Genomic DNA, 25,145 nt, shown 5'->3' on the forward strand with positions numbered 1-25,145 from the left:
GTGGGGAATTCAGTGCCTGTGATGCAGTTGTATCCAGAAGTGTTGAGATAATATAGATCAGTTCAGGTGGCATTTTTGTCTTGCCACATTCTCTGCCTGCCCACCTGGACTTTAGTTGCATAATCTGACAGTAATAGCATCCTGCTGATATAGTACCCATGTGGCAAAGCTTTCCTTCGTGTAAAAGCAATGCCAGTGACACTGTGTGTGTGTGTGTGTGTGTGTGTGTGTGTGTGTGTGTGGCATGAGACATAGAGCTGGGCTTAAAGCCACTAGAACTTGCATTCAGGCCACTTTGTTTGTTTGTGGCTGCTCATTTTGAGTTAATTTGTAGAAAGACTTGCTTCTAGAGCTCTGCTTTCATGTTCTTGGGATGGTTTTTGTTTGTTTTTTTTGGCTGCGCGTGCAGCAGCTAGAAGTGGAATTTCAGTTCCTAGGCTAGGGATTGAACCCAAGCTGCAGTGGTAAAAGCATCAAATCCATTAGACCACCAGACAACTCCCTGGGATGGTATATTTTTATTTTTAATGGGGTTACAGAGCCTTTTGTAAAAAGTTTATCTCCTAGGAGGAGCAGAGTTAATTATAAACCCACTTGGGGAGCAGTACTCATTTAAATTCATTCTCGAGACTCATTTCCTTTTTAATCAATAAATAGTTGATATTGAATGGATAGAATGGAAATAGTATAGAATGCATGCCACTGTGGGCAGCTTATTGGTGGCAGAATGAGGAGGATTGTGCCTGGGCCGGGGTCCCGTGGACTGTTGCCCGGATCTGGGGGTGGGGGTGGTGGCGAGGGGTGCTGTGAGGTCGGGTGCTGTGATGTCATGCTCTGTTGATGACGTGTGGCTTGCTTCCTCACCAGTCTACGCCTGCAAGCTCTCAGACCGGGAACATCCACTCTACCTGCGTTTGGTCGCAGGGCCCAGGACGGACACACTTAGTTTTGTTCTTCGTGAACATGAAATTGGAGAGGTAAGTGATTCTTGCTTCAAACTCTGCAGACAACCCGGCCCTGTTTCATCGCTCAGATCTGGGGACCATTGCAGAGGAGAAGGAGGGGAGAGGGGATGTGTCTGTGTGTCTGCCTGTCAGGGAGGAGACGTGGTTCTGGAGAGAGATGGTGGCTTCCTGTGTTTTTGAATTGTCAGAAATGAACCCCCAGTTAGCCTACAATATAATTCTTTTATAAATAGCACTTACTGTATTGGTCTGTAATTTTCAGAGGTGGGAGGAAATGCATGTTTTTTTACTTGATCTCCTCCCAGAGAGTCATTTCACCCCTTCTACCTCTAAATTACTCTAAGCCAGATGTGCTTTGAAAATCAACACTCTCCCTGTTGGCTGCTAATCAGAGTCCCCAGGCCCTTTGCTCTAAAGGGAAATGCAGTCTTTTTACCACAAAAGACATTTATCTTGCTAGAATCTCTCTTTCCTTTTGGCCCAAACGATTAAGGAATTATGTTTATATGTGCATCATTTGCCATTTTCTCTCCAGGGAGGATTGGATTTAGGTCAGCTCAGTTCAAGGAAAAAAGCACTCTAGATCGTCCTTCTAGATCAAGGGTCAGTCAAGTAAATCTCTCAAGCTCTGTGTCTCAGCCTCTTGTCTGAAATAGGAAATGGCATGAATGGTGCACATAGAACATTCTGTGATGCAGTGAGAACAGTTTCTAGGTTAAAAGTTAGGGAACCAAGACTCTACTTCCTATGGTTCTTCTTTTTTTTCCCCACATTGGCCGCACCCCTGGCATATGGAAGTTCCTCGGCCAGGGGTAGAATCCGAGCCACAGCTGCAGCCTATGCCACAGCTGCAGCATCTCCGGATCCTTGAACCCTCTGCACTGGGTCAGGGATTGAATCGGTGCCTCTGCAGTGACCCAAACCACTGCAGTCTGATTCTTTTTTTTTTTTTTTTTGTCTTTGTAGGGTGGCACCCATGGCACATAGAGTTCCCAGGCTAGGGGTCCAATCGGAGCTACAGCTGCTGACCTACACCACAGCCACAGCAACTCGGGATCTGAGCCGAGTCTGCAACTTACACCACAGCTCACGGCAACGCCGGATCCTTAACCCACCGAGCGAGGTCAGGGATTGAACCTGAGTCCTCATGGATGCTAGTGGGATTTGTTAACCGCTGAGCCACAACGGGAACTCCCCTTTAATCTGATTCTTAACCACCCTGCTACAGCAGGAACTCCCTTACTGTTGTTCTTGTTTAGATTAGGAGCATGACCTTGGGTAAGTCTTCTAATTTTTTCAGTCCTCAGCTTTAAAATCTGTAAAGGGGGACTAAAGACTTGAAAGGGTGGTTTTGAGTTGCAAATTAGAACTTTATGTAAACTTGTTTGGTAAAGGATATGTTTCTATGTCAGGGTAAATCGGAACTTAAGGAGTTTTAGGAAGACAGTGATTTGGGCCTTTTTTTTTTTTTTTTTTTTTTTTTGATCTTTTTGCCTTTTCTAGGGCCCTACCTGCGTCATATGGAGATTCCGAGGCTAGGGATCTAACCAGAGCTGTTGCTGCTGGCCTACACCACAGCCACAACAACGCAGGATCCGAGCTGCATCTGCAACCTACCCCACAGTTCACGGCAATGCTGGATTCTTAACCCACTGAGCGAGGCCAGGGATTGAACCCATGTCCTCCTGGATACTAGTCAAGTTCATTACCACTGAGCCGCAACAGGAACTCCCTAATAGCATATTCTAATGTAGACGGTTTTGCTTTCCTGCTTCATGTTTTTCATTTCCTTTAATAAGTAGCTCAAAATTCATCTCCAAGAGCCTTCTGTCGTTGGCCCATTTGGGAGTTTTCCTCTGTCTCCTCTCTCTGCCCTTGTATTTGGCTATCTCCTCTTCTCCCTTCCCACCCCTGGGACTCTCTCATCAGAAATTGCTCCTGGCTGAGACACTGATTCTCAGCCCAGGACCCAGGGCCTGCTTTGGGAAGGGGAGGATGTGTCGTTTGGAAAAACACCTCTCAGGTGATGCCAGGTACCTCCTTGACATTATACTGCTTTCATTGTAAAATAAACTAAAAAAAGAGTAGTAAAATCTTTTGTGCCTGATACCAGGCACAGTTAGGAAAACAATTCAGAGACCCAAGAGCCAGAGAGAAAGCCCACATGGTTCACAACCACTGCGGTGTAGACAAGAGTGATACTAAGCAAAAAGCAAATCATGTTTTCTCAGTTTTGCGATTCTTATTTTGTGTACAAGTAAATGAAGAATGTCCCCTGTAACTTCTAATTTGGGGCAAGAAGGGCAATATAAAGACGTAGTTGCTGGCTCCACAATGATGAGTAAAAGTAGTCCATGCCACTGTTTCTTTAAATGATGATTTTGTTATTAAAAAAACTCAAAAGATGTGATTTCTTCATGTTGCATATGGGAAAGAACTCAAAATAAAAATGACTTTCCTGAATTCCCATTGCGGCTCAGCAGGTTAAGAACCCGACATAGTGTCCGTGAGGATACAGTTCCACCCCTGGCCTTGCTCATTAGGTTAAGGATCTGGTGTGGCTGTGGCTGTGCTGTAGGCTGGCAGCTGCAGCACTGATTCAACCCTTAGCCTGGGAACTTCCATATGCTGCAGGTGGGGCCCTAAAAAAGAAACAAAAATAAAAATCAAGATGACTTTCTGAAGCTCTGGTCAAATGTGCGAGGTGACTGGAATGTCACCTGCATTTAAAGACAGCCCCTGCTTGGAGTTCCCATCGTGGTTCAGTGGTTAACGAATCTGACTAGGAACCATGAGGTTTTGGGTTCCATCCTTGGCCTTGCTCAGTGGGTTAAGGATCTGGTGTTGCCATGAGCTGCGGTGTAGGTCACAGACGTGGCTCGGATCCCACATTGCTGTGGCTCTGATGTAGGCTGGCGGCTGCAGCTCCGACTCGACCCCTAGCCTGGGAACCTCCATGTGCCATGGGAGCGGCCTTAGAAGAAGGCAAAAAGACCAAAAAAAAAAAAAAAAAAAAAAAAGACAGCCCCTGCTCCCCAAGAACAACAGCCTTAGAGCGAGATTTACTACTCATCTAGAGATCTGCTCAAGGGATGGAGAGGCCTGGATCCTTCAGAGCCTGGACTTTCAGCCCCTCGGCTTCCAGCTTGGACTGCTCTGCTGCCTTTTGTTCTAGGATTTCTTCAATAGATGCTTGCTGGAGGGGTGTGTGACTCTCCTTGTGTTAAGTCCAAACTGAACATTGCTTCTTGCCTGTAAATGCCTTTCCATCTCAAAGCAGGACCAAGTGCTTTATTTTTGGTTGTGCCCTGGGCCAGGGATCAAGCCTGTACCACAGCTGTGACCAGAGCAGTGCAGTGACAACGCCAGATTTTTTTTTTTTTTAGGGCTGCACCTGGGGAGAGGAAGGCAGGGCTAGTGGGGAGGCTCCTCCTGCCAACCAGGACTTCGGAGAACTCTGGTCACCTCCCTGGGCTCGTGGTCCGCATTCCTAAGTCTTGACGCTGAATTGACCACCTGGCATTTTTCGGTTTTTGTGTCCTCTCACAGTGGGAAGCCTTCAGCCTGCCAGAGCTACAGAATTTCTTGCGGATCTTGGACAAGGAAGAAGATGAGCAGCTGCAGAACCTGAAGGAGCGCTACGCAGCCTACAGACACAAGCTGGAAGAAGCCCTCGGCGAGGCGTGGAAGCCCGGGTAACGCGTGGGGGCTCCCTGCCCCTCGGGCTCGGGGACGGCGTGGGACCTGCGTGCAAACCCAGCAGCTGGTGTCTCTCTTGTCGGAGGGCGGTTTTCCTGCCCCATGATGCTCGGGCCTTTCCCCTGAACGAAATTTCTAGGCCTAGTTCCCCACGCTGGTCACGCAGCACTTCGGCGCCCTCCGGGAGGGATCCTGCACGCTTGTTCCGTTTCGGCACCGCGGTCTTACCTCTCGGCAAGCTGTGAACCTGTAGTCTCATCTGGAGCATTTTGGGGGGCTTTGAAGCATGGACTCTTGGGTGGTGTTTTTGTTTTTCTTCTTCTTTTAGCTCGTTGTCCTTAGGATGTGATGAGGATGTGAAGCTGAAGGTTGTGCCGGTGCTTCGGTGGAAGCTTAGCAAGGAATCGGTTGGAATACTTATCCTATGTTGAAACTACCTGTTGGTTTAGGGGGTTTTGGTGTTTTAAATGTCAGAGAAAACAATCTGTGGGAATTGAAGGGCACAGGAAGCTAGGACCTCTGAGGAGTTGGTGAAGGATTCTGGAGGAGTCTGACCAAGAAAGTGAAGAGTAAGTTTGGAAGAGGGTGGGTGGAGGCGGGGAGCCCTGAGGGACGGTGGTTTGGGCCAGGAGTGGAGGGTAGAGGAGGAGGTGAATTTGCTTGTCGATGAGTTAAACGCTTTCCGTTTTGAGACGTTCAGTTTAGAGACCTTAAACCCACTGTCTATGGCTTGATTTCCTGGCGAGTCAAATGTGGGAACAGAACCAAAGAAAGTAGGAGCTAGACCGGAAGGAGGGGCTGACTGCAGCGGAGCAGGGAACCCAGCGTGGATATTCACACGGGACAGAGCTGCCCTCTCAGCTGCCAGCCCCCATTCGGCCTTCTCTTCTCGGGGTGCGCGGTCCGATGGGTGCCGCTTCTCTGGGCCGTGGGGCCGTGGGCCCTGAGCATCTGCGATGACTCCTGTGACGTCACAGCTTTCCTCCCAGGTCCTTTTCAAAGTGGAAAAGGAGTTTGGGAAGGAGGCGGCTTTTTGCCACCACCCCCCCCCCCCCCGCCCCCCAGTTATTAGCAGCCGGGAGGTCGATCCGGTGAAGAGCTCCCGGCACACTTTGGTGACAATCCCTCCCTCCTCTGCCTCGGCTTCCCTTTTTTTTTTTCCCCTCGCTCCTCCCTCCTTCCCTGTACTCACTTCTTTCCCTTCTCCCTTTGTTTTACAAGTTGAAGCCTCATCTTACACAGAGCGGAACAGTGGTGTGGGTTAAAGACCCAGGACTGTCAGATCCTCAGTTCCAAAGGGTGACCACCTGACTGTAAGGAGGAGGGTAGCGTCCACCAGCCCCCCCACTTGACCACACAGGAGGGGGTTCTTTATGGAGGTGTTTTCACACAAGTGCATGTTCCTGCAAACCAAAGAGTGCGTGTGCAATAGGAGCCTTCCTCGGAGCAAGTGAAATAACCTCATTTTACACAGCAGTTAATCTGAAAACAACAGGAAAGTTGTGCTGTGCTTCTGGAGTGGCCTTACAGTCTGTTTTTAGTCTAGATATTGTTTGTTTATAAATTCCCAAGGAATTGTTAACACTTTGGTGACACCTAATGGATTCTTTTTGAAATTCCAAGGTGCTTCAGTTCTTTGCCTCTTCAGTGAACTGTGGCTTTTTTTTATTGCATTTCTTTGGTCCTTGTGGTGGCCCTTCTGACTTTTCAGAGAACACCCTTCTTGTTGGAGGCAGATGTAAGTGTCGCTTCTGCTTTGCCACATGCATTACTGAGACAATCATATCTTCCTGAGCTTTTTAAGGAAAGTTGGAAAGAAAAAAAAAAGTAGAACTAGCTATAAAATATGTATGGCACCTCTTGTTTAATTTTGCATGCAACTTCTTTTTCGTGCATTAATGAGGTTTTAGTGACATTGTCATCTAACACTTTACCTTCATTGTTCAGGGAATGCCTTCATGATTTTTGTACTGGTTTTACTATTCAGAGAATGGCTTGGGTGTGAGGATACTGTTATCAACCACCTGGTCTTTTAATTACCCATCCCAGTAAGCGCTTATTTTGTGAAGCCTTATGTTTCTCAGATTCAGACACTGTTAGAACCTTAATATAGTAGTTGATGGGTATCTGTGAATTTTTTTTTTTTTTTTTTTTTTTTACTTGAAGTAGATTGTCTAAATTAGGCATCCTCATCTGCATTATCCGGGACCTCGCTCACTGTCATGTGCACTACAAGTCGCAATTTGGAAAACTGTGTCGCAATCCTGTTGGTTCATGGTTCTTGAAGACCGACGGTCTTTCCCAAAACACTGGCGACTGCAGCAGCATTTTTAATGTGTAAAAGGCCACTGAGGCCAAAGATTTTTTTAAAATCATTGTACAAATTCTGATGTTAAACTATTAAGCTTTGCTGTAATACTGTTTTCTCTTCAATATGTGATGGTACAGGAACGAGGTTAAATGAAGGGGTCGTATTGCAGGGGAGCATTTTAAATCACAGAAGTAAAAAAATTATAATATTTATAATTTTGATGAATTTAAGTTTATTTTTATGGGGAAGAGTTTTCTTCTCTAAAATTGTTTCTGGAATGGCAAATTGTTTCCATTATTAAAAGTTGAAGTTGTTAATTGATGTTTGTGTGTTTTTATTTATGGTAATGCACCAGGTAAAGAAAGTCACAGGAGTGGGAGGAGCTACTTGTGCAGGTAACTGGGGACACAGGAACATGGGCCGGCACCTGACAACTTTCATTAGGCTTGAGTGGGGCACAGTTCTTCTCCCAAATGTCATTTTTCCTTTGCCTTATCCTCTGGGGAAAATAACCATAGGTGAGTGTCTGCCCACAGGAGACAATTATGACATATACATGCATTTGCAAGGGTATAAAGCATGAGAACCATGTAAAGAATTACTGTAAAGTGGCTGCCCTGTGACCACTACCCAAGTAGAACATTGGCCCTTCCTTAGAAATCCTCTTTCTCCACCACCCACTCCTGCTCTGAGGTCTCCCATTCTTAGAACAGACCACTTTCAACATTCAAGTATCTGCATTTTGTGGTCAATGTGACCCACCGGATGGGTATGGGTGCAGGACTGCTTCTCATAGGCCTCCAAGCCTGCTGAAGGCAAGTGTTTTTACTGCTGCACTGCCCCCTAGAGGTGCTAGTGAGGTAGTGAGGTAGGCGCATGGCTGTTACCAGTCCATGAAGGGGGAAAAAAAAACCCTTTCAAGTGCCACAGCTGCTTTATAAGTGAAAATGTTACAATAAAAATGATGGCTCTATGTAAAATCTTTTTTGCCAAAATATCCAGAAGAATCTAGTTTGCAAGTGTGGCCTGGGTTACTACTCATGATGCAGTGGAAATGTTTTGGAATTTTTATCTCCTAAAGGGAGTTCATTTCCTGCCCTAGGTTTCTTTTCAAAATTTCTCACCAGTTGATAATTAATTATATGAATGTCCTTCTGCTGCAAAATTAGTTTGCAAGAATTATACACTGTTTTGGGCCTCTGTCGGGTGATCCTAATAAGGAGTTTTGTGTTTTTGAAAGAAGAGAAAAGTCTGTATTCAGAGATTATCCTTGATTTACGATGGGGTTACATTCTAATACACCCATCATAAACTGGAAATATCCTAAGTCAAAAATGCATTCAAGGAGTTCCCTCGTGGCTCAGCAGGTTAAGGATCTAGTGTTGTCACTGCTGTGGCTCTGGTTACAGCTGTGTCGTGGGCTTGATCCTTGGCCTGGGAATTCCTACATGCTGCACTGTGGCAAAAAAAAAAAAAAAAAAGTATTCAATACACCTAACCTGTGGACCATCATTATTTCAGCCTCGTTTACCTTAAACCACCTAGAACACATGCATTAGCCTGCAGCTGGCAAAATCATCTGACAAAACCTATTTTAGAATACATTGTTGACTCTCATGTAATTTATTGAATACTGTACTGAAGGTGAAAAACAGAATGGTTGGGTACAGAATGGTTGTAAGTACATTGGTTGCTTACCTTTGTAAACAAAAAATATCACCAGCCTGGGAAAGGATTGCAATTCAAAATCCAATACACCTTCTAGTGAATGCATGTCAGTTGTCATACTATCATCAAGTCGAAAAGCTTCAAGTCAGACCATGGTAAGTCAAGGACCTTTTGTACAATGACAGCAAATTTAAACACAGTGATTACCATGTGCCAAGTATTATTCTAAAAAGCTTAATATGTATTAACCGCTTTTCGTCTCCATGAGAATAGGTATTGTCAACATCTATATTCTACAGATGAGGAAAATAGGTACTGAGGTCCAGCTGCTTGCCCACCATTCCTCTGAGTGTGAATGGTAAAGCCACCTGCCTGCCCACTATCTTTTCCCGTAAGCTCAACCCAGCTTTTTCAGTAGAACTGCCACTTAAAGGCCCATTAGGGAGTTCCCCTGTGGCCTAGTGGTTAAGGATCTGGTGTTGTCACTGCTCTGGCTTGGGTCATTGCTGTGGTGTGGATTCAATCCCTGGCCCAGGACCTTCAGCCAAAAGAAAAAAAAAAAGGCCCATTTGATTGCCTCCAGTGGGCAGTTCATCAGAACACAGGTCTCTTGTGGTGCCTTTGGGGTTTGTGGGAAATGGAAGGACAGGTTTGATGTCACGGTGCTTTATCGTCCGTTTTTGTTGTTGTTCATTTAGTGTTTCATTTAAGTGATACACTAAGTTACACAGGAGATGCCTACCTCTGTTTTCCATTACAGGTTCTGTTGAGTGAGAGAAGCTTACAGTTCAGGTAAATGAATGCCATGTTCTCAGTGCAGTCAGTGGGTAGTTCCTTGGAACCACTAGAAGCATTGCTTCAGAGAAAAGTCAGAAGTTCCCAGGAGCCAGCGAGTATTTGCAAAGGCTGGAGTTTTACTCCATCAAGAATGATCTTCTCAGAGTTCCCATCATGGCTCATAGGAAACGAACCTGACTAGTATCCACGAGGATGCAGGTTTGATCCCTCACCTTGCTCCTTGATCCGATGTTGCTGTGAGCCGTGGTACAAGTCACAGACGTGGCTCAGATCTGGTGTTGCTATGGCTGTGGTGTAGGCCAGCGGCTACAGCTCTGATTCAGCCCCTAGTCTGGGAGCCTCCTTATGCCTCGGGTGTGGTCCTAAACCAAAAAAAAAGGTCTTTTCCAAAGAAGCACAGGAAACTAAGTATTAAAAGTCTTGAAAGTATACACTTGTCTGGTGTGAATCAGACTTGCTTAATTAAGGGTGTAAGAGAGGCAGCTTTGTATAAGGATGGAGGGAAAATGGGGCTGGGTGGTGGTGGAAAGGAGGGGGCAGGTTATATAACTTTCAGGTAAAATGTATGAATTCCATCTGCAGGGTATTTTGATTTTTTAATTCTTGTTGATTTGGGGGGGTGGTTGATGGCTTTGGGTTTCATTTTGGCAAATCTTTCCCTTTAATCTTTTTTTTTTTTTGCTTTTTTTTTTTGCTTTTTAGGGCCGCACCTGCCGCATTTGGAGGTTCCCAGGCTAGGGGTCCAAACGGAGCTACAGCTGCCGGCCTGTACCACAGCCACAGCAAATGCCAGATTGGAGCCAAGTCTGCGACCTACACCACAGCTCACGGCAACGCTGAATCTTTAACCCACTGAGTGGGGCCAGGGATTAAACCCGCAACCTCATGGTTCCTAGTCGGATTCATTTCTGCTGCGCCACGACAGGAACTCTTCCCTTTACTTCTATAAGGTGAGAATGACCAGGTACAGGACAGACCTTTTGGGCGTAGTAATATTTTCCAAAGTTACTCGTGACTTAACTTGGCAGCAGCTGAATTCCATAAGCATCTTGCCCTTTCCGGGAAAGGTAAGTATTGGAATGTTTTAATGTTTGCACACAAACAGAAAACATCAGGGTTCTTTGTAATCTTCTAAAGAAGTTGGGGTTTTGGCTCTGTGTTTGGGAGGCAGTTGGATTTTATCCTTCTAAACAAGGGGCTTAGCTTGAGTGTCCTTCTCTCTTCAGCAGCTCAGATCTGGTTTATATATATACTCCAGCCACCCTGTGTGGACACATGAGATTAATTAAACCCTGTGTGCTTCCTCTTCTCTGAAGTGGAGTTCTAGGGGGCTCTGCTGGAGAGGGCTTCTGATTTTCAGGTGTTTAAATTTGCTAAAGCTGTAGTAATTCTGGAGCAGCACACCAAGGTGTCTTGTCAAAAGTTAGAAGCCTTGACTTAGTATCTTGCAGGCAGGGAGGCCACACCTTAAATTCAAATCTTTTACTCAAAACTGTAAATGATGGCGTTCCCATCGTGGCTCAGTGGTTAATGAACCTGACTGGTTTAGGGTTTGATCTCTGGCCTCGCTCAGTGGGTTAAGGATCTGGAGTTGCTGTGAGCTGTGGTGTAGATCGCAGGCTCGGCTTGGATCCCATGTGGCTGTGGCTGTGGTGTAGGCCGGTGGCTACAGCTCCGATTAGATCCTTAGTCTGGGAACCTCCATATGCCATGGGATCGGCCCTAGAAGAGGCAAAAAGACCGAAAAACAAAAACAAAAAACCTGTAAATGGTGTCTCCAGATGCAGAATGGCAAACATTTCAAATGTTTTTCCCTGCCTGTGTGATCTCCTAAGGAAGATGTTCCAAGTCAGTGACTTTTAGGTAAAATTGAGCCAGTCATCAAATGCCTTATCAATAGAAGATGCTTGTCTGAGAAATGGGACAGCATTAGAAATCGAGAAATTTGGCCATCAGCCTTCAGAAAAGTCCAAGCCTCATTGCCTTTCAGAGAAACTGGCTATGGGAGTTTGTGGCGGGGGGGTGGGGCAGTACGGGCGCGTGCTTCAAAGGAGGATAACCAGCTAGGATGGGGGCGAAGCTGGGAATGACGTTCCTGCGCCCTGTGTCACCCTTGTGCCGCCCTCCACTCCCAGCTCGCTTTTCAAGTTTCTGTTCTTTCGCAAGTAAGGCGATCCAAGCCGAGGCACAGCAGGTCTTGGGGGAAATGTTAGGAAGCTAGGAGTTGGAAAAAGGCAGTGTTTAAGATCTGATGGAAGAGATTGCAAAACAAAAACAGGGTTGTTCTCTGTTTCGTATGGACCACCCCCAGAACTGCTGGAGGTGCTGGTTTTTTAAAGGAAGATTTTTCTGTACCCGACCCCAAAGCTAGTATGAGGCCCTGAGAATCTGCTACTTAACAAGTACCCCGTGTTTTTTCAAATACTAACTGCACATCTTAGAGCTCTACAGAGTGTCAGATACTAAAGGAATATATCCATGTTCATGGTTATCTCTCTCTTTTTCCTTAAAAAAATTACTTCCATGGAGTTGCCGTCATGGCGCAGTGGTTAACGAATCCGACTAGGAACCATAAGGTTGCAGGTTTGATCCCTGGCCTTGCTCAGTGGGGTAAGGATCCGGCGTTGCCGTGAGCTGTGGTGTAGTTTGCAGACTCGGCTCGGATCCCCCGTTGCTGTGGCTCTGGTGTAGGCCAGCAGCTATAGCTCCGATTCGACCCCTAGCCTGGGAACCTCCAAATGCTGCAGGAGCGGTTCAAGAAAAGGCAAAAAAAAAAAAAAAAAAAAATTACTTCCAAATCGAGAGTAATAGCTAGCCTGCAAAGAGGCTCCCTGACCTGCCTCATTTAGCCCTGGAAAGGATAATTCTATACACAGTGTGACACTGTGCCCCTGACGCTGGCTATCTGGGTCTTAGTGCGACCTCTGATCCAAGGCTATTGATCAAGTAGACTTTCTTAAGATTTTAAACTAAGAAACAAAGGAATTGTATTGGGTCAGGTACTCTTAAACCAGGGGACCAAACCCGCCATTGGGCCTTATATGAGGGGCGGTAACAAACTTGAGAGAAAGCAGGAGAATCAAGCAGAGAGCAGAGGCCATGTGGCATCTGGAGGATGGAGAGAGTGCGTTGAGCGCCTACTTGAGATTTGTTAGCTGTTGGATGCCTCGTGGTACCCTTTTTCCTCAGGATGGAATTATCTTTGTGTATGAGTTCTGCACTCCCGTGCACATTTCTACAATGGGATCAAGAGTAGAAAGAGAGGGCTATTTATGGTACTAAATGCTTATTAGAAAAGATGAAAGGACCCAGAATAGGGACCTCAGCTTCCACGTAAAGATACAAGAAAAAGAAAAGCAAACCCAAAGTAAGCAGAAGAAAGGAAGTATGAAAGAGTGGTAATTAATGAAATAGAAAACAGAAAAAAAAATCAATGAAACCAAAAGTGGGTTCTTAGAAGATCAATAAAATTGATAGTCCTCTAACCAGACAGATCCGTTAAGAAAGAAAAGATGCAAATGACCAGTATCAAGAACAGGAGAGGTGACATCACTACATGTGCTACAGGTAAATGTCATATGTTTGTATTTTAGCTCTTTGCATTGCAATAAGTTACCTTAAAAATTGGTGTTAATTTTGTGCCCCCCCCCAAAAAAAATCCAGTGAGTTCTACACATTTGTGTTGCCTTGTTTTCAAGTTTGCCAAAGGACAAGTGCTGATATTGCTGCCACTACCAATTTCTTGGTTCCCAGAAGTTTACAGTTTAGTTATTTACAGTAGGTAACTTTATTTATTTGCTTTTTAGGACTGCACCTGTGGCATATGCAATTTCCCAGGCCAGGGATTGGATGGGAGCTGCAGCAGCAGGTCTACACCACAACCACAGCAACGAGGGATCCGAACCACGTCTGCGACCTGCACTACAGCTCACAGCAATGCTGGATACTTTAACTCACTGAGCGAGGCCACACCCTCATGGATACTAGTCGGCTTCGTAACCCACTGAGTCATAATGGGAACTCCCTACAGTATGTAATTTTAATGCATATGATCAGTAATATTCTCACTTAATATTTAAATTTACTTTCATACTACTGGTTTTTACAGTAGTGTTTTTGTTTATTAAAATATGAATTCTGATTGTTTCCTTCCTTTCCTTCCTCCTTCCTATTTTTTTGCTTTTGCCACCCACAGCTTAGAATTAATTGTAATCATATTTGAGGAATGAGTGTATCTGTTTTCTGTTGGGTCCTGTGACATCTGTGTTCTTATAACCATCCTTATCTTTTTTTTTTAACTTTTTATTTCTAGTTTGTTCTGTTCTTTTTATAAAAAGAGACTTGAGTAGAACACCAAGTGTTTTAGCTTCTCTCATTCAACAAGTATTAATAAATTACCTGAGGGTATTAGGTACTGAGTGGATTATGGTGAGAAAGAACACCATGGCCCTATCTTCATGGAAACCAGACTCCATGTGTGATGCAAACTAGTTGAGTGTCTCGAAGCTAAAGTACACAGTGCTATGAGAGTTTAGGTAATTAGAAGGTGTTCTTTCCTTTTTTTCTTTCTTTCTTTATTATTTTTTCGGCTTTTTGCCATTTCTTGGGCCGCTCCCGTGGCATACGGAGGTTCCCAGGCTAGGGGCCTAATTGGAGCTGTAGCCACCTGCCTATGCCAGAGCCATAGCAATGCCAGATCCGAGCCGTGTCTGCAACCTACACCACAGCTCACAACAACACTGGATCCTTAACCCGCTGAGCGAGGCCACAACCTCATCATTCCTATTCAGATTCATTAACCACTGAGCCATGACGGGAAGTCCGAGAGGTGTTCTTAAGGGAGTGATTTAGTGTTAAGACCGTAAGGACGAGTAGGAGTTACCTCGCAAAATTCATGATTTACATGAAAAGTTTCTACATAATGGCCATGGGTCTCCCAGGTCCTCTTTTTTTTGGCAGGTCTTTTTACGTTGACATCACGCTTGCTGTTTTTTCTCTATTATGAGAAAGGAAGTTACATAGGGTTAAAAAATTCTCTGTGGGTCAAGTTCATCTTTGGCAGGCGTACAGTTAAAATTGACAATGGCAATTACTTTGGGTCAAATTTGACTCCCCCCCCCCCCATTAAAGTGGAGAGGGCGTCCTCTTTTTTGCTGACCTCACAGGGTTCATGTGAGGACCAACTAGGTCAGTGAAGGTTGGAGTTCCCTGGTGGCTCAGCAGGTTAAGGATCCAGTGTTGTCACAGCTGTGGCTTGGATCACTGGGAATTTTTGCATGTCGTGGGCGTGGCCAAAACAAAAAAGGTAGTGACCGTCAAAGTACTTTGTCCTCTATAAAGCCTGATGGACTGTAAGGTGGTATTATTTTCCAAATTTTCTTCCTATAGTGACGGTATCACTCCTTTACTGTCATCTAAGAAACATCACCTAGGATGTAATTTCCAAGAGGAATATTTTTTCATTTTTTTTTTTTTTTTAATTCATGCTTAGGGAAGGAAATGGAATTAGGGCGAAACACTCAAGATTTTAGGGCAATTGGTAAACCAAGAAATCAACATTCAGTGCTTCCCCCGGTGCCCGTAAATACAGCGACAGAGCCTTGTCTGTCTGCTCTGACAAGTTAGACCCCAAATGCTCAGAGCCGCTGGGACTAGGGAAGCTCGTGGTGTCATGTTACTGTGAGATGCTGAGCGATCCAGACCCGAGGGGCCATATGGAGTTGCGGGCTGGGGGTTTTGGCCCTTGTTTCTAGTCGATGGATGGGATGTTTCTAGTTGTGCCTGGAAATTCTCACCTCAGACCTTGATCTTGGTGGAACATGGAGCCTGTCTTTGGCTCATTTGGTATCTCTGAGCTGCAGGGCACAACATCTGTGGGACTAAACATTTCTTTTTTTTTTTTTTAATTTTATTTTATAATGATTTTTATTTTTTCCATTATATACTGGGTTCTGTCAATTTCCTACTGTACAGCAAGGTGACCCAGTTACACATACACGTACACATTCTTTTTTCTCACATGATCATGCTCCAGGGACTCAACATTTCATAGTGTCTGGAAACAGCCACCTGGGCAGTTTTGAGACGGGATGGCGGGTTCTCCAGGCAGACACTGAGCTGCGGCTTCCTGCCTCTCCTCAGGCGGTCAGTGCTCACCCCTGGCTGAACCCTTAACTAGGGCCTTGACTGGCGTTACAGGAAGAGGAAGGGGGCAGGAGGAACGGAGACCCCAGGTTTTGTTTTCCCCTCCTGCACAGAGACCAGACTCAGCACCTTGGCTTCCTTTCCTGGGGGAGCATCCATAAAAGCCTAGTCCAAGGCTGCCAGCTGCCTGAGACATGACTTGGGAGTTGTCACTCATTCCAAATTGCTTCAAGGAAACCAAGTGGTCGAGCTGATGTCCGGCCTGAGAAAACTGCTGCTCACCTGGTCTGGGAGGAGCTGGGAAGTAGGGGGGACCGGGGCCGGGAGGGGCGGGGGGGGCGGGGAGGAACAGGTCACAAAGCAGCCACTTTCTTAGGGACTTCAGCCAGAACAGAATCAATTGCATCTCTGAGCTACTTTTCCTAGTGTTGGATGAGGCAAGGGAGCAGTGTCTGATGAACTTGATTTGGACAACAGGTGGCTCGGAAACCCAGCCAGGATCTTGGCCTGTGGCAGCTGCTTGAAAGAGCAGCTCGAAGCGCCCCCGAACCTGCCCCCCCTCGGGGCTGCACTCTCCCCCGCACCAGCTTTTGTGTCTGTGGCTTATGGGGACCCACTGGAGGGAAGGCTTGGATGTGTGACTGGGGTCTGCTCGCCAAGAGTCCATTAAAATATTTTCCAACATGTGCTGAGAAACACATTTTAAGCAGCCAACAAAGAGGCTTCTACTTTTTGTAATTATAGCTGCACCCCCGTGTTTATTTATATTCTTCAAGTATGTAATGTACAAATGACTCCGCCCGGCCCCTGCCTCTGGGGACAACTTGAACCTCTGCCTTGGACGGCTTTGCCCTTCCCAGGTTCCTACAATTGGATAGGTTTTGGCCAAATGTTTGCCTGAGTTTCTCTTTGTAACCAGCTCTGTCATTACATTAATCATTTACTGCTGTACATAGTTAAGAATTTTTTTTTTCTTGTGATGAGAATGTTTAACATGTGCCTTAGCGATTTTTAAATATGCAATACAATGCAGTGTGTTACTAACTGTATTACACCCCCTGACTTGTATTATAACTGGAAATTTGTACCTTTGGACCACCTTCCTCCAGTTCTCTCACTCCCCATCCTGCACTTCTGAGATGTTTTTTCCCTCCTGTTGTAGTTGTTGGTTATTTATTATTATATTATTATTATTTGCTTTTTAGGGCTGCACCCGTGGCATATGGAGGTTCCCAGGCTAGGGATCAAATTGGAGCTGGAGCTGCTGGCCTACACCACAGCCACAGCAGCGCAGGATCCGTGCCACCTCTGCCACCTATACCACAGCTCACAGCCACACGGGTTCCAAGCCATGTCTGTGGCCTACATCACAGCTCACGGCAATGCCAGATCCTTAACCCACTGAGTGTGGCCAGGGATCAAACTCCTAACCCCATGGTTACTAGTGGGATTTGTTTCCACTGTGCCACAACAGGAACTTCTAGTTGTTGGTTATTTTTTAAAATTCCACATTTAAGTGAAATTATATTTTTCTGTTGGACTTATTCACTTAACAGTGCCCTCAAGGTCCATCCGTATTGTCTCAAATGGCAAGAGTTCTTTACTTTTTTTTTTTTTTGCCCCGCCATTGGCATGCAGAAGGTCCCAGGCTGGGGACTGAACCAGTGCCAGGGCAGTGACCTGAGCCACAGCACTGACAATGCCAGATCCTTAACCTGCTAGGCCACCAGGAAACACCAAGATTTCTTTTCTTTATGGCTGAATAGTGTACCGTATACATATACATCTTTATTCATTCATCCATTAATGGATACTTAGGTTGTTTCCATACCTTAGCTATCATAAATAATGCTGCAGTGAACATGGGATATCTAGTCAGTTTTCTTCAGATAAATACCCAGAAGTAGAATGGCTGGATCATATAGTTCTTAGTTTTTGAGGAACTTCCATATTGTTCTCCACAGTAGCTGCACCAATTTACATTACAACCGACAATGTACAAGGATGCACTTTTCCTATTTTTTTTTTTTTCTTTTTAGGGCCACAGCCACAGCCTGTGGAAGTTCCCAGGCTAGAGGTTGAATCAGAGCTGCAGCTGCAGGCTTATGCCACAGCCACATTGGATCTGAGCCGCCTCTGTGACCTACGCCATAGCTTGTGGCAATGCCAGATCCGTAACCCATGGAGCAAGACCAGGGATTGAACCTTCGTCCTCATGGACCGTATGTCGGGTTCTTAACTGAGCCTCAATGGGAACTCCTTGTCTTTTTGGTAACAGTCATTCTAACAGGTGTGAATTGATACCTCAAGTGTGGTTTGATTTGCATTTTCCCTGGTGATTAGTGATGTTGAGAACACATTTTCATGTACATGTTGGCCATCTGCACGTCTTTTTGAAAATGTCTATTTTTTGGGTTTTTTTGCTATTGACTTGCATGTGTTTTTTATATATTTGGGATATTAACACCTTATTAGTATGATTTGCAACCATTTTATCCCCTTCAGTAGGTTGCCATTTAATTTTGTCAATGATTTCCTTTGCTATGTAGCAGCTTTTTAATTTGATACAGTCCTATTTTGTTTTTGCTGTTACTGCCTTTGCTTTTGGAATTAGATCCAAAATATCGTTGCCAAGATTACTGTCAAGCAACTTACTGCTTATGTTTTCTTGTAGGACTTTTATGGTTTCGGGTCTTAGAGTCAAGTCTTTCATTTTGAGTTAATTTTTGTGAATGGTTTGGGATAGCAGTCCAGTTGCATTCTTTTTCATGTGGCCATCCAGTTTTCCCAGAACCATTTATTGAAGATACTGTCTTCACTCTTACAGTCTTGGTTCCTCTGTCACAAGCTGACTATATGTGCATGAGTTTTTCTCTGGGCTCTCTATTCTGTTGCATTGATCCATGTGTGTTTTTATGCCAAAACCATACACTTTTGATCACTGGAGCTTTGTAATATAGTTTGAAATCAGGAAGCATGCTGCCTCCAGCTTTGTTCTTTCTCAGGATTGTTTGGCTCATCAGAGTCTTTTGCGGTTCCATCCAAATTTTACGATTGTTCTATTTTTGTGAAAAATGCCTTTGGAATTTTGATAGTGATTGCATTGAATCTGTGGATTGCTTTGGGTGGTATGGATATTTTAAGAATATTAATCATACTATCCATGAGCACAGAATTTTTCCATTTCCCTATGTCTTCAATTTCTTTCATCAGTGTCTTTTCGTTTTCAGTGTGCAGGACTTTCATCTTCTTGGTGAAGCCTATTCTTAGGTATTTTATTCTTTTTGATGCAATTATAAATGGGACTGTTTTCTTAATTTCTCTGATAGTTCATTAGTACATAGAAACACAAGATTGTTTATCCTACAACTTTACTGAATTCATTTATTCTAACAGGTTTTGTTTGGTTTTTTTTTTTTGGTGGAGTCTTTAGGGTTTTCTGTATTTGTCTTCTGCAGATAATCAATTTTACTTCTTGCTTTCTGATTTGGATTTCTTTCATTTTCTTGCCTAATTACTCTAAGACTTTCAATACCATGTTGAATAAAAGTGCTTAGTGTGGGCATCTGTCTTATCCCTGATCTTATACGTAGAGCTTTCAGCTTTTCCTTGTTGAATAGGTTATTAGCTGTGGACTCGTCATTTATGGCTAATTTTATTTGAGGTATATTCCATCTACACCTACTTTGTTGAGAGTTTTTATCATAAATGTTGAGTTTTATCAAATGCTTTTTCGTCAAGATTTTTTTTTTTCCCAGCCACACCTGCAATAAATGGAAATTCCCGCTCCAGGATCAAATTGGAGTTACAGCTGTGGCCTATGCAAGCCACATCTGTAACCTACAGGATCTATAACCCACTGAGCGAGGCCAGGGATTGAACCTGCATCCTCACAGAGACAGCATTGTTTCCTTAACCTGCTGAGCCACAATGGGAACTCACTATTGATTTGCTTTTCCTTTTTCCAGCCATACCACGGCCATACCTGTGGCACATGGAAGTTCCTGGGCCAGGGGTCAAATTGGAGCTGCAGCTGTCAGTCTACACCACAGCCATTGCAACACTGGATCCAAGCTGCATCTTGCAGCAATGCCAGATCCGTAACCCACTGAGTGACGCTAGGGATCAAATCCCCATCCTCATGGACACTATGTTTGGGTCTTACTCTGTTGAGCCACAACTGGGAACTCATTATTGCTAGATGATATTTTTTATCCTTCATTTTGTCAATGTGGCATATATCACATTCATTTGTGGATACTGAACCATCCTGGCATCCTTGGACTAAATTCCACTTGATCGTAGTGTATGGTCTTTTTAAATGTATTGTTGAATTCAGTTTGCTAATGCTTTGTTGAGGATTTTTACATCTATGTTTATCAGGGATACTGGCCTGTAATTTTCTATTCTTGTGGTATCCTTGTCTGGTTTTGGCATAAGGGTAATGCTGTCTTCTAAAATGAGTTCGGAAGTGTTCTTATTTTCTGAAAGAGCCTGAGGACTGGTACTAGTTCCACTTGGTAGAATTCACTCGTAGTCTTTTGTTTATTGGGAGGCTTTTTATTTACTGACTCACTCTCCTTACTAGTGATCAGACTATTCACTTTCTATGTCTTTATAATTCAGTCTGGAAGGTTGTGTTTCTAGGAATTTATCCATGTCTTCTAGGTTATCCAATTTGTTAGCATATAATTGTTCACAGTACTCTTATGATCCTCTATCTGTGGTATCACAGTAACGTCTTTCTAATTTTGAGCCTTTATTCTTGATGAGTCTATCCAGCTTAATGAGTCAAAGAAGCTTTGTTTTCACTTTGTCTTTTTAGGGCCGCACCCGCAGCATACGGAGGTTTCCAGGCTAGGGGTCGAATCGGAGCTGTTACGCCGGCCTACACCAGACCCACAGCTACTCGGGATGCGAGCCTCGTCTGTGATCTACACCACAGCTCACAGCAATGCCGGATCCTTAACCCACTGAGCGAGGCCAGGGATCAAACCCGCAACCTCATGGTTCCTAGGCGGATTCGTTTCTGCTGTGCCATGACAGAACTCCAGTTTCCACTTTAAAAAATCATGTTGTGGAGCAGGACAAGAAGCCACTTGATTGTGTCAACTCCCTTCTTAGTCTGAAACTGTACGGCTTCCCTGTAAATACAGTTATCAGGGACCTAACATCCTGGATGTCAGGAAGAGAATGATTCGCTTTCATAGTCCAGCTCATGTCCAAGTAGAGGAAGCACGCAGATATTTGAGGGAGGGATAAAATCCTTCTTAAATCACAGACACAGCAGAAATGTCTCTGAAGCCAGATCTTTGAAAATCTAATTAGCTTTGTGAATTAGGATAAGTTAAGCTGAGGAAAGAATCTAGTCTGCAGAGACATTTTTATCACAATAAATAACTACAACCATCCTCCTCTGCCCTTTCTGGGCCTGTTGGCATCAGTCAGAACTGCAGGTTACAAGGATATGTAAGACCTCAGGTCTCACCAGCAAAAGGTGGTTATGAAAGCTTCCTCTAAAAAGACGAAGATTCAGATTGTCAACTACTCTGCGGTACTTGTGAAGCTAGTGCCCATGTCCCACACCTAAATCTTGTCTTATGCAGTAATTCCTGGGCCATCAGTAGAGATCTCTGCATGCTGCTTTCAGCAGAACCTTTGGGTTCTCTGCTCTTGCCACAACAGGCTGCAAGGTACATGTATGACCAGCCCTTTGAACCCATGGTTGGTAGAGAAAGAAGAGGAAACACACCAAACCCGGAGGGTGTTTGGTTCTACAGGGCCAGGTACGGTTTCCGTGGGAGTAAGTGGGATTCAAGTTAGAAAAATGGATACGGTAGAGTCTGTACTTACCCTCAATTTGTGAATCTGTGCAAGTAAAAGTTTTCCTCTTCCTTGGTGCCTTGAAACTGTGATTAAGCCCAAATTACCTGTTTTTCTGACAGTAATCTGGAAACTATGGGTATCTGCTAACATCTTATTTTTTCTACTTGGTCTTCAGAACTTACAAGAGGCAACCTATTAGGTCAGGGGTTGGCACATGATGGCTTTTTTTGGCAGAAGGTAAAGAGTTTTGCTGGAACATAGCCACGCATACTCACTTATACACTGTCCATGGCTACTCTTGTACTGAAGCAGCACAGTCAAGTAGTTTGTGGTAGAGACCACATGGCCTGCAAACTGGAGATATTATCCCTTTAAGAAAAAGTCAACCCCAAGACTTCATTTCTCATTCAAGGTGACAGATCACATGACTGGACATCAAGGCAAGGCACCTCTGAAGGTGAGCTTAGTTTATCTATTTAAAAGCTAGCCAAGATAAGATTTTTTTTTTTCTTCCACACTGTAGATGCATAAAGACTGATCAGGAAGGCTTTTCTACATGGTGCTCAACCAGGGATACTGGTCAGCAAGGACCACACAGAAGTTTTCCAGGTAGACTATGGTACCTGTTGTGAAATGGCCCATCTCCAATACTAGGTGAGTGATTAAAACATTAAAACAGTATACAGCCGAAAAAAGCATCGTGTCAAAATTACTACATGTGGACTAAAACAAAGGACACATTTCCACTAGAACAGAAATAAATTTTAATTCATTGAAAAGTGCAGCAGTGAACAGGGTCCTTTGAAGGTCACTTTCTAAGTCAAATGACTGAGACGACACAGAGCCAGGGCAGAATAACTTCTAGGAGTAGCTGATGCAAACACAGGAAATTACAAATTCAGTGGGCCCTAAGTGGTGGTGAAACTAAAGACCCAAATGTTCCCATCTAGTTCCACTGGTGGATCCATTTAAATACCTTTGCTTTCTCTTAATAGAGGACACTGGGACAATTTATCTTCTTTTACTAAAACACCAATCCTTAGATACTTTTAAAAATGAATTTAAGAACATTTCTCACAGGTTAAGGTGTAACCTTCCATGGCTATCACTACTATTTTGTACAAAACCCTAGTGTTGTCAATTAAAATGTATTTTGTAACAGCACCGTTGGTCAAATTCAAAGATGCCTTAAAAAGCCTTGCCTACTCTGTAGCTGTAGGGATGTAACTGGGTTTGTGGGAGAGCTTCATAGTAGCACATCTTATAAGGCAAAATGTCTACTCACCCCCCAGGCCTCTGGTCATTTTCTAATGGTTACCTTTTTCTACTCTCAACGGCACCAACACACACAGACCCTTCTTATAAGGGAAAATTCTCAAAATTCTAACCAGTATAATTGAGAGAGAAACAAGGCAAGCCCCTTGCAGTGGGGCTCTTGACTGTATCATTCTGAAAAACTCAGTGCATTCTGTGGTCTGTAGTCTTGAAACTCAGTGCATTCTATGGTCGGCTAGTCTTGAGGCCTCTCCATCAAAGACGACTTTAAGTGTAGAGCCAGAATGAAATCAGTCTAAGAGAAAAAGTCAAATGAGAGGCCATTCAAAAATCAGAGGTACAGAGAGAGGGTTTTCCTGTGTCCCCTCACCCGAACAGAAGAGCAGTAGGACAGGAATGCTATCAGCAGCTGATCTGTCTCACTCTCCCGACTCCATCTGCTTTCAGGAACCAGCAACATAAAACTGAATAATATGACATCACAGTACAAGACCTGGTAAGAGTTGGTTTCTTTTTATTCAGGAGTAACTACGGTCAACTTTGAGTAAGGTGAAGCTGACTGATTAAACGTTAAAAATCAAAGTATAGAATAAAGCTGATACCCATAGTCAACATGGTAATTGGCTTCTAGTTACAAAATGGTTAGAATTTCTTTGCCTAAAAGGTTCACAGCAGAGGTATTCACTTCACTTGCTCATTTCACTTCTAAATACCACCGCTGTGACTGGGATGGTGTGAGGTAAAGAATCAACCCAATGGCTATTAACCCAACGTGGCAATCTGGAATTGCAATAGAAAAGTTACCTATGGCCATGTCTTACAAAGTGCTTAAAGCTCAATCTAGGACCTTACCGAAAGCTAAAATCACTATTGCCTGAGTTGAACAGGTTAGAAACCACAGTTCCTCTTCTTCCCCTGCTGTCCCACCACCAATCAGCCCTCTCGTAAAGGAAACAGAAGAAACGGGATTGGTCTTTGAGCCAAGAGACAAAAATGCAGGTGTTCTTAACAGTGAGCAAGCCTCCAGAAGATCTGCTTTTGACAGAGGAACAGCGAATGAGGCCCACAGTACACAAGACTCCAAAAACTCAGGAAGAAGGTATCTAAATGGGAAGAAGGTAAGTCGTTTTTTGCATCAACTTTAAGAAACTCTTACCTCCTATGACCAATGAGCAGAATGTCAGCAAAATGCAGAGGGAGTCTCCCTTCACACATGGGACTGAACCCCAGGCTCCCTGCTGGACAGGCACTTCCTCTGCCCCAATTCACAGCCATTCAACCTGTCAACCCCAAAGCCCCATCTACAGAAGGCCCTCAGACAACACAGCCTTCACCAACCCTTGCAAATTCTTCTCTGCTGCGATATTTAACCCACCTTATTTTTTGGCTCTCAGAGGGGGCAGTGTCAAGAGAAGAGACATTCTCTCGATACCCCTGGTGCTAACTGGCACACGGTGTGGTCAGCAGCCACTGGAAAGTAGCTGTCCATCACCTTCAATGACCACCTGGAATTGGCCTTTACCGAAAGCTCGCTACTGGTCTATTTCAATGTAGCGCCAGCCCAGAATATCCCCCCGACATGAACAGAGCTTGGTTGATGTGTTTGGAATTTCTGACCTTATCACACTGTGATGTCTATTACAAATAGTGTATTTTACTAATCTAAAAACAATGGTATTTCTTCTTAATCAGATGGTTCAGCTCTGATGATTATTCTTCAAGCCATGTGCTAACAATATATTTTTGAGAGTGAAGTGTTCAATCTGGGATGCTATGTAGGATCCTATGTTTTGTACACCAAAAACATACCCCCCCACCACCCCGAAGCATTGCCATTTATCTGCAGGGATTTACAAGTTCAGATTTTTGACCACATGGGGAATCATCAAGAACTGTGGCCCCAGGACAGAAAGGGTTTGGTGAGAACAAAGACCTCAGGGGTATCGTCATCAGCTGAATGAAGGGACCAGGGACAGCCACTCCTGACACACGGGCAGAGTTCACAGTTTAACACATGGCACAGGGAAGTCAGCTGATTGGGGTGCTTTTCCACACAGGACTTAAAGCCAGTCCAGAAACCCTTCCAGGCATGGTCTTGAAGACTAGCTACAGACACCTACTACAATCACTTCATCAGAAAGAGGCGGGCAGGAATCCAACCAGAAGTGCTACAGAAGATGTTTGGAAAACCTTCGAGTCCTCACTGTTCCATGATTGCTGAACATGAGCCGAGGGTCAAACCTGTATCTGGGGACAGAGGAAAAACACAAAAAAACCAATATCGCGCAGAGTCAAGTTAGCCCCTGGGGGCTTCATTCAGAATATTAACTGGGAGGAACGGCAGGAAGGGATACAAAAGGAACGATTAAATCACCAGAAGGGCATCTAGTGGGAAAACCTATAGTACACAGCAACAGCACAGCATTTCCGTCACAAGTCAGCAAGCACAGAATAACACA

General features: G+C 44.4%; 2 protein-coding genes across 4 annotated transcripts in view; one reads left to right on the plus strand and one right to left on the minus strand.

The window, feature by feature from the left end:
* Positions 1-7,292, plus strand: part of RASSF3 (Ras association domain family member 3) — a 164,108-nt gene extending 156,816 nt beyond the window's left edge. For all 3 annotated transcript variants that reach the window (XM_021091945.1, XM_021091946.1, XM_021091944.1), the window contains 2 exons: positions 868-977; positions 4,515-7,292. In XM_021091945.1, coding sequence (XP_020947604.1) covers positions 868-977; positions 4,515-4,664 — 260 coding nt within the window. In that variant the 3' untranslated portion in view covers positions 4,665-7,292. The remainder of the gene's footprint in view (positions 1-867; positions 978-4,514) is intronic.
* The window catches only part of GNS (glucosamine (N-acetyl)-6-sulfatase), a 61,530-nt gene continuing 58,536 nt past the window's right edge, over positions 22,152-25,145 (minus strand). The window contains exon 14 of the mRNA XM_021091947.1: positions 22,152-24,933. Within this exon, the coding sequence (XP_020947606.1) occupies positions 24,855-24,933 (79 nt within the window). The 3' untranslated portion in view covers positions 22,152-24,854. The remainder of the gene's footprint in view (positions 24,934-25,145) is intronic.

The sequence above is a fragment of the Sus scrofa genome, chromosome 5, assembly GCF_000003025.6.
Source record: "Sus scrofa isolate TJ Tabasco breed Duroc chromosome 5, Sscrofa11.1, whole genome shotgun sequence".
Lineage (NCBI taxonomy): Eukaryota > Metazoa > Chordata > Mammalia > Artiodactyla > Suidae > Sus > Sus scrofa.